Source organism: Schistocerca serialis, chromosome 2 (genome assembly GCF_023864345.2).
Source record: "Schistocerca serialis cubense isolate TAMUIC-IGC-003099 chromosome 2, iqSchSeri2.2, whole genome shotgun sequence".
In the NCBI taxonomy this organism is placed as follows: Eukaryota; Metazoa; Arthropoda; class Insecta; order Orthoptera; family Acrididae; genus Schistocerca; species Schistocerca serialis.
This window is the reverse complement of record NC_064639.1, coordinates 631,410,504-631,425,075: the sequence shown is the minus strand read 5'-3', so window position 1 is coordinate 631,425,075 and position 14,572 is coordinate 631,410,504. Positions and strand designations below refer to the sequence as shown.

The window sequence follows — 14,572 nt, the reverse complement described above, 5'->3', positions numbered from 1 at the left end:
CTTTAATACCTGTAGTAATCCAAGGTTTCCTTGAAAAGTTTGTGGTGTTACAGTTAGTAATTTTCTTTGGAAAACCATGTTAAAAAGGGATATAAATTTATCAAGAAATATGCTGCATTTATCATTAGCATTTGGCTCGTTATATACATCTTCCCAGTTTACAGTTCCTAAACTATCTCCAAAGTGATCTATAGATACCGGGTTGAGCACCCTCACACTCATACTTAATGGTTTCTGAAGTGTACACCCTGTTAGGTTTTGGAAGTTAATCAGCTGTGCATCATGGTCAGATAATCCATTTACCATAAGCAAAGTGTGTGCTTGTTCTACATCCTCTTGCTGTACAAACACATTATCTATTAGAGTACTACTGTCCTGAGCTATACGTGTAGGGAAATTGATCACTGTTTCTAAGTTATATGTTGTTATAACACGTCCAGTTTACTTTTCCTATCAGAATTGCATAGAAAGTTAACATTGAAATCACCACAGATTAATAACTACTTCTTTTTGGCTGACAGACAGCATAATAGGGAATCAAACTTTTTTATGAAAGCTCCCAATCTCCTAGTGGAGAGGTGTACACTGTTGCTAATATCAACACAACATTATCTAGCTGAAGTTCACAAGCACAAACCTCAAAGTGCTGATCAACACAAAATTTGCTTACTTCAACAGTTCTGTATTTATACCCTTGTTTTATAGAAATGACAACTCCACCTTTATCCATACTAGATCTACAAGTGAAAGATGCCAAATTATACCCGTTTATACTGACATTTTCCGTCCCTACAGTTACGTGGTGCTCAGACAGACAAAGTATATCAATCTCATTCTTAGTTTTTAGATCATCTAAACACATTATCAGCTCATCTACTTTAATTTTTATTCCCCTGATTTTTTGGTGAAGTAAGTTGGTACCACCCTTAGCTTTATCCCTACTTGCTGTGCATGAAGTTTCTTTTCTTCTATTTTCCTTGATTGTTGTCTGTCTGGAAATTGGCTTTAACCTAAAAAAACCTGTCTGCCTGGTCCCAATAACCACAGGGATCACCCATTGTGTGACTGTGACCATTAGTTTAACCCAACATTCTCTATGGAGTATCGACATGTGGCATTGGCCTGCTCGATCAGCAGATCTGTCCCCACCCGAGCACGTATGTGTCATCATTGGATGATAACTTCAGCGTTATTCACAAATAGTGTTACCAGACCCCGTATTAACTGACCAAGTACAACAGGCATGGTACTCCGCTCCACAACTAACATCTGACACCTGTGCAGCACAATGCATGCATGTTTGTGTATTTGCATTCAACATCCTATCGGTTACACTGGTTATTAATGTACCTGCATTTCAACTTGCAATGGCTTTCTTCGAGTTTACCTTAACCTGTTCATCACTTAAATATGTTACATAGATAAATGTATTCCAATAATTTCACTAGTCTGTATTAATTACTTCTTGGTGTTGGGATGTATTTCCCCATCAGTTTACATACGAAATTCGAAGAAAGTAAGAAATAAAAAAAAGGTGCAGAAGACTTTCTTTGCTACCCATACCTCTTTCGACTTTTCACTCTCTGTCTGACAGCCCCACGTGGACTGCAGCCTTAGAGATGGGTCAGAACTCCTTCAGAGTTAACATTACAGTCGGAGAGGTAAGGTAATGTCAAAGTGAGCCAGGTAAGTCAGGAAACAGATACTGACAACTGAATACTTACACAGGGCTGTGTGTGTCAGGTTTTCAACCCATGCACATATAGCGCAGCTCAAAATAGGAGGAAAAAAAGAACGCCACTTACCATGTGTTCGAAAGCGAGGGGAATGAACAGGTGTGAGAGATGCGTCACACCGAGGGAGAGCAGCTGCGCGGACTCTCGCCTGTAGCTGGAGTAGCGTTCCAGGAACCCTGCAGGAGGAGGAGAAAGGCGACATACCAGTGAATAATCCAGCGCATCCACTTTCTGTTAAAGCACAACTTTCACTTCCTGCCTTAACCAGCTTACAGACTGTAAAACTGTAGAACTTTTGAAACTACATACATGTCGGAAGTGTTTAGAGTTGCAACGCGGACACTTTTACGAAACTCATACTCCAGTATTTTTTGTGTCTATGGGCTATTTTTATCGCATCATCCTTATGCGAGCTTATTCTCAGTATTTTCAGTCCAGCAAAATGACATCACTACAGATGGTATTTGGTGGTACGCATGGTACATGATACAGGTGTTGTGTGTTTCTAATGCTAATGGAGGCACAGCACAACAAATATTGTCGAGAGTATGTGCATGTGTAGTTTGTTGACGCCTTTCCGACGCTGAGGTACGTCGAATCTTTGGCGTGAGGGACTTGATAACGTCATACCGAAATATCACAAGTACAGTTGGCTGCAGTATATTGATGGCAGAGCATGTGGCGACGTGATGGACTGAGGACAAGAGTATGACAAGAAGACCACCAACCGACAGGAAGCGATTCATGGAACCTGGTTGGAGATGTGGATTTGCCATGTAGCTTTTACCACTGACAACAGAGACTTGGATCGAGCGGACCCAGTGTCGACTGGTACATGGTGTGATATTCATCGACGGGAATGACTTTCTGTTTGTGGTAGTAAGCCTGGCGCTGCTTTTTCTTCAGACGACCTTCTGAAAAGTCTCAGGAAGCGGTGATATTCGACATACATATCTCTCCAATACATGGTATCACCGTTTGGGAAGCTACTGATACGTCAGCAGAACTCATTTCTAAATTGCTGAAGGGGGCTGAATACTCGCCACTATATAGCAAAATGGTAAAACTCTGATGTCATACCCTTTGTGTGAATGGTACCAAGTGGCATATTCCAGCAGAATACTACACGAACTTATACTTTACAGACATCTAGAGGAATGCACGAATCCGTGAATAGCAAGCCGTGTCCCCTGATTTGTCAGCCACAGAGCATGTCGGACTTGTGGCAGGAAGACATATACCATCATAAAAGCCGCTGTCAGCAATGCTCATGCTTTGCATGCTTCACCGCAAGTGCAAGACTGAACATACAGACTAACAAGATAATTGCAAGACGAAGTCAACGTAGTGCACTCATGAGGATGAGTGGATCCTTCAACACCACATCACTAGAGACACTCTGGGGACTTACGAACGGCAAGCTCGATAAATTCACCGAGATTACAGGAATCATCATCACAAAGAAAACACAAATGAAACAATGGCGGATTCAAACATGACAGAGAGAGTGCGAGGCATTCGACAAGGGTCGCCAAGTTCACTCTTTCTTCCCTAATGTACTCGAAATGTTGCAACTAAAACACGTCGACCCAAGCCAGGGGATGGTCCATTTCCTGACCGGCAACTAACTAACACTGAAATATGCATTTGTGGAGAAACTGGGACACCAGAACGCATCGTACTGCAATGTAACACGGTAGCACATGTGAGACCTATATAGAACGATAATGACATCGCCAGAATAATATGTAATCCCGTAGCTGATAGTGTATCGAACACATTGTACGAAGAATACAAGCGCGAAAACCTATATGTAAGGCGGCTTACACAAGCACAAAAACACAACAAACCACGTCGGAGGACGCAAGCACGACCATAGATTCCTAAACTGAAGAATAAAGCAACACACTAAGGTTGAATATGATTAAAATGGGATCAAGACGTAAGGGACCCAAACCAACAACACACGACTCTATACGTCATAACAGAGCCACGAACAACACAACAGGTAGTAACAATCATAAAACAAACAAAGCACTGACAGAATGAGTGACACCACATAAAAGGACTTTAGTAAAAAGGCAAACGTCGTTTGGGAGGAAAAGGCACGAAAGAATTTTTGTTCCGAGGCTTCTCCTTCCCAACGACGCACTGCATGTTGTGTATAGTATACTGTACACAAGCAGTAATGTATTATACGTTTTGTTATGTGTAGGCAGAAGTATATTCTGTTCTTTATGTAAAGCTACAACCAATGTTTTTTATACATCAGATGTATTTTCTGTATAAACCTTGTATAAAACCAAAAATCTAATGGGTTAAGTAATTTAAGGATTGCTGCACTCAAGAGACAATGAACTACATTCTATTTCTACTACTAAATTTACAACCAGACGTTTATTCTTCATGTAAAACTAAAATTCGTGTACTCCATGTATCAAATGCTAGATCAGTATATAATCTGTATACCACCAGGTGTGTATGTATGTAAGGTATCACAAATAATATACCACAATTACCAACAATTATACAAAGTCTACTGAATATCATACGGTGTCCCAACGTGCAACTCCCCATGTATCTACACACACGACCACAAAAAGCCCACAACAACCTCATCTCTGATGTGATCAACCAACAAGCTACTTAGCCTATATTAACACATCCAAATGTTGCATATCACCTTATTTTTAATAAACTTATTATATGACATTTTTTCGACTTTTGCATTATATAAATTATACACTCCTGGAAATTGAAATAAGAACACCGTGAATTCATTGTCCCAGGAAGGGGAAACTTTATTGACACATTCCTGGGGTCAGATACATCACATGATCACACTGACAGAACCACAGGCACATAGACACAGGCAACAGAGCACGCACAATGTCAGCACTAGTACATTGTATATCCACCTTTCGCAGCAATGCAGGCTGCTATTCTCCCATGGAGACGACCGTAGAGCTGCTGGATGTAGTCCTGTGGAACGGCTTGCCATGCCATTTCCACCTGGCGCCTCAGTTGGACCAGCGTTCGTGCTGGACGTGCAGACCGCGTGAGACGACGCTTCATCCAGTCCCAAACATGCTCAATGGGGGACAGATCCGGAGATCTTGCTGGCCAGGGTAGTTGACTTACACCTTCTACAGCACGTTGGGTGGCACGGGATACATGCGGACGTGCATTGTCCTGTTGGAACAGCAAGTTCCCTTGCCGGTCTAGGAATGGTAGAACGATGGGTTCGATGACGGTTTGGATGTACCGTGCACTATTCAGTGTCCCCTCGACGATCACCAGTGGTGTACGGCCAGTGTAGGAGATCGCTCCCCACCCCATGATGCCGGGTGTTGGCCCTGTGTGCCTCGGTCGTATGCAGTCCTGATTGTGGCGCTCACCTGCACGGCGCCAAACACGCATACGACCATCATTGGCACCAAGGCAGAAGCGACTCTCATCGCTGAAGACGACACGTCTCCATTCGTCCCTCCATTCACGCCTGTCGCGACACCACTGGAGGCGGGCTGCACGATGTTGGGGCGTGAGCGGAAGACGGCCTAACGGTGTGCGGGACCGTAGCCCAGCTTCATGGAGACGGTTGCGAATGGTCCTCGCCGATACCCCAGGAGCAACAGTGTCCCTAATTTGCTGGGAAGTGGCGGTGCGGTCCCCTACGGCGCTGCGTAGGATCCTACGGTCTTGGCGTGCATCCGTGCGTCGTTGCGGTCCGGTCCCAGGTCGACGGGCACGTGCACCTTCCGCCGACCACTGGCGACAACATCGATGTACTGTGGAGACCTCAGGCCCCACGTGTTGAGCAATTCGGCGGTACGTCCACCCGGCCTCCCGCATGCCCACTATACGCCCTCGCTCAAAGTCCGTCAACTGCACATACGGTTCACGTCCACGCTGTCGCGGCATGCTACCAGTGTTAAAGACTGCGATGGAGCTCCGTATGCCACGGCAAACTGGCTGTTACTGACGGCGGCGGTGCACAAACGCTGCGCAGCTAGCGCCATTCGACGGCCAACACCGCGGTTCCTGGTGTGTCCGCTGTGCCGTGCGTGTGATCATTGCTTGTACAGCCCTGTCGCAGTGTCCGGAGCAAGTATGGTGGGTCTGACACACCGATGTCAATGTGTTCTTTTTTCCATTTCCAGGAGAGTATTTTCCTCAACTAGGCAGAAACAACTTTGGCAGTCCTAAAGCATTAAATTCTCTGTAAAAGTAGAAATTTTTTTATGTACTTTGTTCTTTACGTTATTTAAAATAGCTTTGACAAATGCGTACCAATAACACTGTAAAAATATGAGCTCTTTGCTATTAGATTTAGCAGCCCTCGATCGACCTTAGATTTCGAGGTGGAGGGTACTTTGTGCTGTTAATGAAATAAATAAATGAATGCTCATCAATTGACACAGCATGTGTTTCAAAATCGCAACTAATCCTTCAAGACGATACTCAAAAAGCATTTATTATTTTCATAGTCCATACGAAATGAATGTTGAACCATGTAATACCCATAATACATTAAAAAAAAAATATCAAGCCGGACCACGAGGTTATAAATTCTTAGTCCATACGAAATGAATGTTGAACCATGTAGTACCCATAATACATTCAAACAAAAAGAATATCAAGGCGGACGACGAGGTTATAAATTCTTATTTATATCGACGGAAGATGCGAATTTGTAACTTTGGCGGCCGGCGGGTGAATGTGTGTCACTGCAGCGCAGTTTCACCGCCCAGATGGTAAGGATAGTAAACAGTGGACATGACTATACGAGAGCATAAAGTTTTTTGAGAATTTATTTCTGTACAGGCAGGACGGGGTGAACCATGGCGGAATACAGCTTCCAGAAGGAAGCGTCGACTTACGGAGACGACAGAATGTGAGGACCGAGCAATCGTCAGAAGCACTCAGAGCCCCGGATTCGTCGTTATCATCGATCCTACGCGCTTCTCGCGCTTCAGTGACCACAACTAAGCACTAAAGAGGCGGCTCACAGAAATGGGCCTGAGCTCACGGCGCCCGTTAGGGCGACTAACACTGACAGTTCACCGACAAGCCCACTTGCAGTGGTGTCGGGCACATTAAACCTGGAATCTCATTCACTGGAGTAGAACTGACTTCAGTGATGAGTCCCGTTTCCAGCTGAGACCTTATGACCAGCAAGGATGTGTCTGGGTACCAAGCAGACTGTCGGCCGCCATACGGCCCACAGTCAGTAATGATGGCCTGGGGTGCCACTTCATTTCGTAGGAGGACCCATTTGGTTGTCCTTCGTGGCACCCTTATATCACGGCTCTATGTCGGCGCCCCGTTGTGCTGCGCATCATGGCAAACCACATGCCTTACAGTTCAGAAAGATAGTGCTCGCACGCACACAGCGAGAAATTCTACTGCTTGTCTTCGTCCTTGTCAAACGCTGCCTTGGCCAGCAAGTTCTCCGGACCTCTCTCTCTAATTGAGAACGCTTGGAGCATTATGTACAGGCCCCTTCAAACACCTCGGAAGTTTGACGATGTAACGCGCCAGTTGGGCATAATTTGGTGTGAAATCCGTCACGAGCACATCCAACAACAGTATCAGTCAATGCGAAGCCAAATAACTGCTTGCATAAGGGCCAGAGGTGGACTAACGCCTTTCACACAATTTGTAAAGCTCTTTATCTTGAATAAATCATCCAATTTTTATGAAATTGTAATCATTTGTTTATCTGAACGTGTACATAAGCTCTACCGATTTCCGTACCATTCGGAGAATTCATTCGTGGTGCGTCGTTTTTTTTTTTTTACTTGTTTTAATTTTTTTGACTGTGTGTCCTAACAGTGGCATAAAGATGGTCTTCGATTTCGATTCAATTCTCTCCACATTGCTGCCATGCCTTTGTATTAGTACATATACCGAATACGTTTTGATCGAAACGTGTATTTTTCATACTGTTTGTTGGATTGAAACCTATATACAATATTTTTTTTATGAACATCCTTCAGTACCTGCAGTTAGATGTAAGAGACGACTAGAAAACTGTCACCTTCGTAGTTAAAAAATAACAAACTGGGAAAGAATTTACGCTTTTAGGAGACCTCATGGAAATGCCACTAGCCTCTCTTGCTAATGACCTCAACTGGGAGAGCAAGAGAACACGTAAGAATCTTCGTATATGCTATAATCAGCCGGATGCGCTCGATATTGTTCCTCATGAAACTAAAGCTATCTAAGACAGAAGTGGCTGAAGACTTTCAAGTACAAGCGGTGAGCCTCGTTCTGCCATCTGCCTTCTTAACGAAACTACCCGAAAAGGTCAGAAGACTCAACAAGAATCAATGGCATGAGTATGCTGAAGGCAGTAGAAACCATGGCATTGAAGACAGGTAATGTAATCCACAGAATATGTGCCCTGTGATTGAAAATGTGTCATGAATGTCTCCATTGGCAGAAGATTCCGGATTTGTCTTTCACTCGTATCTGCAGGAGGGCACTGCAGAGTGAGAGGTGACCACAAGAAGAAAACTGCATAAACCAAAAGCCTTCGAAGCGTGGAATGACGTAAATCTGAACGTGGTAGATGAGATAGAATATCTCAAAACGTAAATGAAGGCTCAGACTATAAATAGTAAGGGTCAGAGAAGTGAAATGGAAAGAAAAGAAGGATTTCTCGTCAGTAGTATATGGGCTACTATCAAAAGCTGAAAAAGAAGAGATATTTGTAAGGTTCGTCATGAATGGGAAGGATGAGCAGAGAATGTATTTCTGTGAACAGCTCGGGGACAGGATTATTATCATCAGAATCGACAACAAACCAACCACAACAACAATAGCCGAGGAATACATCTCGACGTCACGGGCATAGGATATTTCGATGGTGATTTCAGTTGAAGAGCAGTGAGCATCTCTAAAAAAGGGAATCACATCACTGGACAGACAAAATAGGTACACGGATGGCAGCAGCAAGGACAGCTTGGATAAGAGAAAAAAATACTTCAATCGACCAAATAAAGAAGAAGAATTCAGCACAAGTGGCTTAGGAATGAAATAAATATGAAGTACAGGGAAGACAAAGTGTAAAGGCAACAGAAATAATGTGGGAAAATATCATCCACTCAGTCCTTAAGATAGCAGGGGCAAATAAGTGCTAGGACTTTTATCACAATCAGCTTAGCAGTTCATGCATCCTAGTTGCTGACAGGTTTAATTTACAAAAGAGGGAAAAGAAAACTGAGGAAGTTCTAGAACACGATCAGTTTCGTTTTAGGAAAGATAAGGATACCATAGAGACAGAGGCTGTGATCGATTATTAAAGCAATACTTACGAGAGATCAAGTCAGGTTCAGAGGATTTGCCAACGTAGGAAAATCAAATGACAGTTTAAAATACTACAAGATGTTAGAAAATCTCAGGATCGTAGGTGTAAACTACAGGAAAAGTCGGTAATATTTCATTTTTCCAAGAAACAAGAAGAAAAATAATGGGAATCGGAGACTAACAACCAAGTATTCGCATTAGAAAGGGAGTAACAGGAGAATGTAATCATTCACACAGTACATCGAAGAAACAAAGATGGAATTAGAAGACAGAATGAGAAGTGGGATTAAAAATTATATTGGGAGGACACCAATAATAAGATTAACTGAAGATATTGCTATCCTGATTGAAAGCCAAGAATATCTGTAGAACTTGTTGACTGGAATGAACAGTCTAATGAACACACAGGATGATCCGATAGGAAACTGAAGATAAGAAAAGGAGAAAATTCTGCAACCCCTTCAATTAATAAATCGGTCAAAATAAAAGTGCCAGAATTGACACATCTGATAAACTTAACATAAAAATTTAGGGCGAGGTAGTGAATGAAGTAAAGGAATTCTGCTACCATGAAAGCATAAAACTCATAACGGAAATATTGAGTAAGACATAAAAACCAGACTAGAACAGGCAGGCAAAGTGGCAATCTCGCCCAAAATCCAAAACAAATCCACTATTATCAAACATTAGCCCTAATTTGAGGGCAAAATTTGGGACACAGGATTGTATGAAAGTGAAAAGAAGAAACTCGAGGCGTTCGAGATGTAGTGCTGTGGAAGCAATCTGAAAAATAGGTGGGCTGATTAAAGAAGACATAAGGAGGTTTTCCGCAGAATCGGTGAAGAATGGAACATAGGGAAAACGCCGACAAGAAGAAAGAACAGCATTTTTTTCTTGCTCTTCCAGTCTTATTCTTGTTTTTCTGAAGTATTGCTTCCATCACGAACCGCAACCTCAGAACCGCCTCTGTAATTCATTTACCCTTCCGAAAGCTAAGCTACTCATCATCTCACATATTCTCAATCTTCTTTTCGATTGCCAGGAACTTGGATACATGAGCTATTACGCTGATTGTGCGAGAGTTCTCACAACTGCCCTTGCTACCTTCATGGTAATGCGATTATATTTTTCAGAAAGTGTGAGGTATATCTCCAAACTCATACAACATAGATTCTACACTCAACTTCAATCATTGTCTGGCTGCCACTTCGACTAATGATTTCAGAAAATTTTTGTCAATCCCGTCCACCTTATCTGACCGCAGGTCTTCCAACGTTGTTTTAAGCTCTAACTACTTGGATCCCCTATGTCTTCCACTGCAGCTCCAGTTTCTTTTCAGTGACGTCAACAGACAAGCCTTTCCCCTCGAGGATGCCTTCAGTGTATTGTACACACCTATCCATTCTTTTATCTGTTGATCAGTGGAATTAACTTTGCAGCCTCAAAGTTGATGCCCTTGCTTTAAATTTAACGAAATGTTCCATTGACTTTTCTTTACAATGAATCAGTCCTCCCGACGAACACATCTTATTATAATTCTTCACATATTTCCAGCAACCATTTCTCTTTGTGTTCCTTGTACTTCCTATTTATTTCGTTCCTAAGGGACTTACATTGTTGTATTCCTCCATTTTCTTGAATATTTGTATACTTTCTTATTTTGTCAATCAGTTGAAGTCCTTTTTATGTTACTCAAGACCTCTTCGCTGTTACCTACCTTATATCTACATTTGTCTGTGTAATTTCTCTGGCTGCCCTTTTTACTGATGTCTGTTCTTCTTCAAATGAATTGCCTATTGTGCAATTCATTAACGTAATATCTATAGCCTTGGATAAATTCCAGCACACCACATCATATGCCCAGCACTTCAGTATCTCACTTCGTCCACATTGGTTCTTGTGGACCATCCTCTTAAGCTTCAGTTCACTATTCATCATTACTAAGTTGTAATTCGATTTTACGAGGACTATTCGTTTATTGAGGTCCGATCGGTGGTGAAATGGAAACCACAGTGAAAATCCAAGAAAGTTTGCACAGACGTGTTGAGCGATGTTTCTGGTATGCCCTTCGATCACATCTTGTATGTCCTTTCATCTCTGTACGTAAAGATGCCTAGAGAATGATCTCTCCCCAAGTGTGAGAGCATGCTGAGAGATTTCGCCTGGTATCCTGCAGCTCACATAACGTAACTGTCATACAATTCCTTCTTCATGACAGTTCTCGGCCGTACACTGCAGAGGCAGTGAGGAGGGATATGAAGATAACATTTTTGCACACATAAAGAGGTGCAGACCGACGCAGAGAATTGTCGAGAAGAACAGGCAGCTGCCTTCTATGACAAGGGTATTGGAAAGTTAGTACAATGCTACGACAATGTCTAAGCCGTGGTTTCCATTTTGTGACCGACAGGACCAAAGTAAAATAGCGCTGGATACACCTTACAATCAAATATCTGATTTCGGAGTTTCTGTGTGGTCATGACGCAATCAGTGTTGAATTTTCCCATATCTCGGGCCTCCTCTAATAACACGGCCCATGGGGAAGCTTTCAATACTTAGCGACAGTTCCCAGTTAAAACAAAGAGTGACAATGAGAAAGATAGACTCGCCCTTCGTTCCACTCAGCTCCAAGGCTAAGCCCGGTGCGGTATCGTTCTTGTTCTGCTGGCAGCCATAACTTAATGCAGCTGCGTACATAAAATTTTGATATTATTATAATGGAGTAATATGTTAGTAGAATGGTGTAGAAATACTAGAAGGTAACGAATGCTGATTTTGAAAATCGTTAGATAAGTAATTTCTCCGAAATCGATGTTTTGGGATGTTTGACATCCGCATGAATTAAAAAACATGGGGTTAACATTTTGGTAGTACGTGTATTTTGACTAAAAATGATATTACAGAGCATTTCTTAAGCTTCATATGTTCATTCCTGTACCTGTTATTATTATTATTGCTATTATTACTATAATTACTATTACTTCTATTACTAGTATTGTTATTATTATTATTATAACTATATACTGTTGATGTACTATACATGTTGTAATGTTCAATCCCTAAGGATGTCTGCTTAGATGTAAGAGAGGACATGAATGCCCTAATTTGACCATGTGAAATAAATAAATATATAAACAAGAGAATCAAAATTGTCGAAATTCAATGTGGTTTGGAATCCACGTTTACCATTACGTAGTGGTGCAGGGTCTATTCTTACTTTCTTGCAATTCATGTTTTCTGATCTACTGGGGTTTGTATTGGTAGTGGATCCATGTACTCTCCGTGGCGTGTGTTTAAAAGGTAGGTCTCAATAAACCTCCAGATGGGCTACTCAGGGCACCAGATGGCCTCAAATCTCCAGAAATTTCGAAAGAACGCATTCTGGAGCTGTGCGTTGAAGTTTTGAAAACATGCAGCCTAGACTGCATCGCATCGTGTAGCAATTTCGTAGCCCATTCTTGTTCTCCATCTTCATTCGGAGCGTGCGGTGGACATTCCTGTCTTTTCAGACGACAGCTGCATGGACAAGTCCCTAGCTTGACGACTACTCAGACGTCCTATAACGCATCCACTGGTTCGCTCAATCACGCGGTTATAGTCTCACAGGAAATGTGACGGTCTGGAGCGTGAAGCACAACAGCCAACATTTGGTGTCTGTGCGGGATCTGATGAGTGGCTACTGGGTGTGGCACACCTGGAGAAACTTGTGGACACTCTCTTCCTCCCCGAACTCAGTTATCTAGGCTACAGGCAATGAACTGTACAGTAGTAGCGTGATCTTGCCCGCGGGCGACTAACTCTTTGTCTGACGTGCTTATCTGACATCAGCTGAAAATTGTTGTCAGCGTTCGTGTTCATTAGTAAGCATAATAAATGCTTTGGTCCGATTCGCTTATTACTTACTTCTACGACAGTAGTTTTCTATGAATTTTGACACTGTTGTCGGCGCCGACACAGTAATGTCATGTATGTATACATTATCTCAGGAGAGGTTTTCTTGATGACGTGCCTTACTGAGAACATTACGCGGTATTTAACAACATAAAACTTACCTAAAAGATACTCACCAGTTTTGTTCAAGTGCCGGACAGAAAACTTAATTTGTCGTCGGTAATAGCACCATCTCCTGACGATTATGGCTCTTGTGATGCGCCGAACAGTGTGCATTAAAGGGGAAAGAATACTGTCCCTCAGATGATCATTTGGCAGCGTTCCCAAGTTCCATTCCACGTCGTTCAACCTTTCAAAAGAAAATGGAATCAGCTGACATAATAAATGATATTATGAAACAGGACTGTATTTTCTGGAACAAAATAGAGAAAGCTAAACTCAACTGCCCCTTCCACAGTGTTTATTGTTTGCACTGAAAGAGTTCCAGGGCATTAAGGATTAACCAAGGTGTTGGTCTGAGTTATTCCGGTGTAAATTATGAAGGGTATAGTAGTCTGTTGACACATTTTTGTAAACGGAGCAGCCTCTGCTGAAATCAAGAACGCCTGTGCACACATCCAAACTTCTGACAGGACTAGAACATGGTCTAGTACAGGAGTATCATTATAGCCCTGTCTCTTTACACAACATACAGATATTCATACGCAATATATTCCCAGGGTAATGTCTAAATCTGAGAATCAGATCGTTGCACTCGGTGACAATTTGGGCAAGTCTCTCAGACTACAATGCGCAGCTCTCCGCCCTATTTCTCACTGTATGTTGCTGGCACCACACTCACAAGCAACACTTTCCATACAAGCTCACTTATTGAGGATGTGGCAACGTCTCCCTTGTGCCTTTCAGATATGGTAGGGTCTTGAGTATTCGTGAAGCGAAAGATCACACCCCACAAATTTCTTCAGTTAATGGATTCTGGAACTCTCCGCGGTGCCTTTGATTCTCTTGGCGCCTTTGTCTAGTAGGAGCAATACTGGACAGAAGAGAGAACCATTGAGTGGGAGTTGACATGTTAGTGCTATTAATGTTCCTCAGGCCATCATTCTGTGTTATTTGTATGTGGGCTGTTCTACCATGCAGCGACACCATGTTCAGTAGCTGAGGACACAAGACAGGCTGCATCACTGCGTAGTGTATCTGAATTTTCTCCCCACTTGTTTCCTACAATGTGGTGTACTAGACTTACTATTGAGACAATCTCGTTTAATGGGTTCGTGACCTAGTTATTAAGGGAAGTAGGTGTGGGAAACTTTTGATCCGATCTAATAGGATGTGTAAGTTCTTGTGTCAGTAAGATCCTGTGTCCCTCTTTCTTCTAGAAATGGGGGGCTATGACCTCTCTTTTACTTGGATTTGGCAAGTCTCCATTAACTCTCATTCATTATGAAGTCAAATATGAGGACTACGTCGACCCAGAGAGTACTCAACCAGTTCCACACCATCAGTTTGATTGCTTCGCGTCCATAAGAACAACACTATACATACATCAGGAACCTGCTGTGTAAAGAAACTGAGAAAGGGAACACTTCGAACGGAACTTGGTTTACAGTGTCAGATTACTTTCACTGGGTATT

The 14,572-nt window shown here is 42.5% G+C and overlaps 1 protein-coding gene across 1 annotated transcript in view; it reads right to left on the bottom strand.

Moving 5' to 3' along the window:
* LOC126456294 (uncharacterized) overlaps nt 1–14,572 on the bottom strand; it is a 107,456-nt gene that overhangs the window by 55,374 nt on the left and 37,510 nt on the right. The window contains exons 3-4 of the mRNA XM_050092046.1: nt 13,115–13,287; nt 1,806–1,912 (exon numbers count right to left, since the gene is read on the bottom strand). Coding sequence (XP_049948003.1) covers nt 1,806–1,912; nt 13,115–13,287 — 280 coding nt within the window. The remainder of the gene's footprint in view (nt 1–1,805; nt 1,913–13,114; nt 13,288–14,572) is intronic.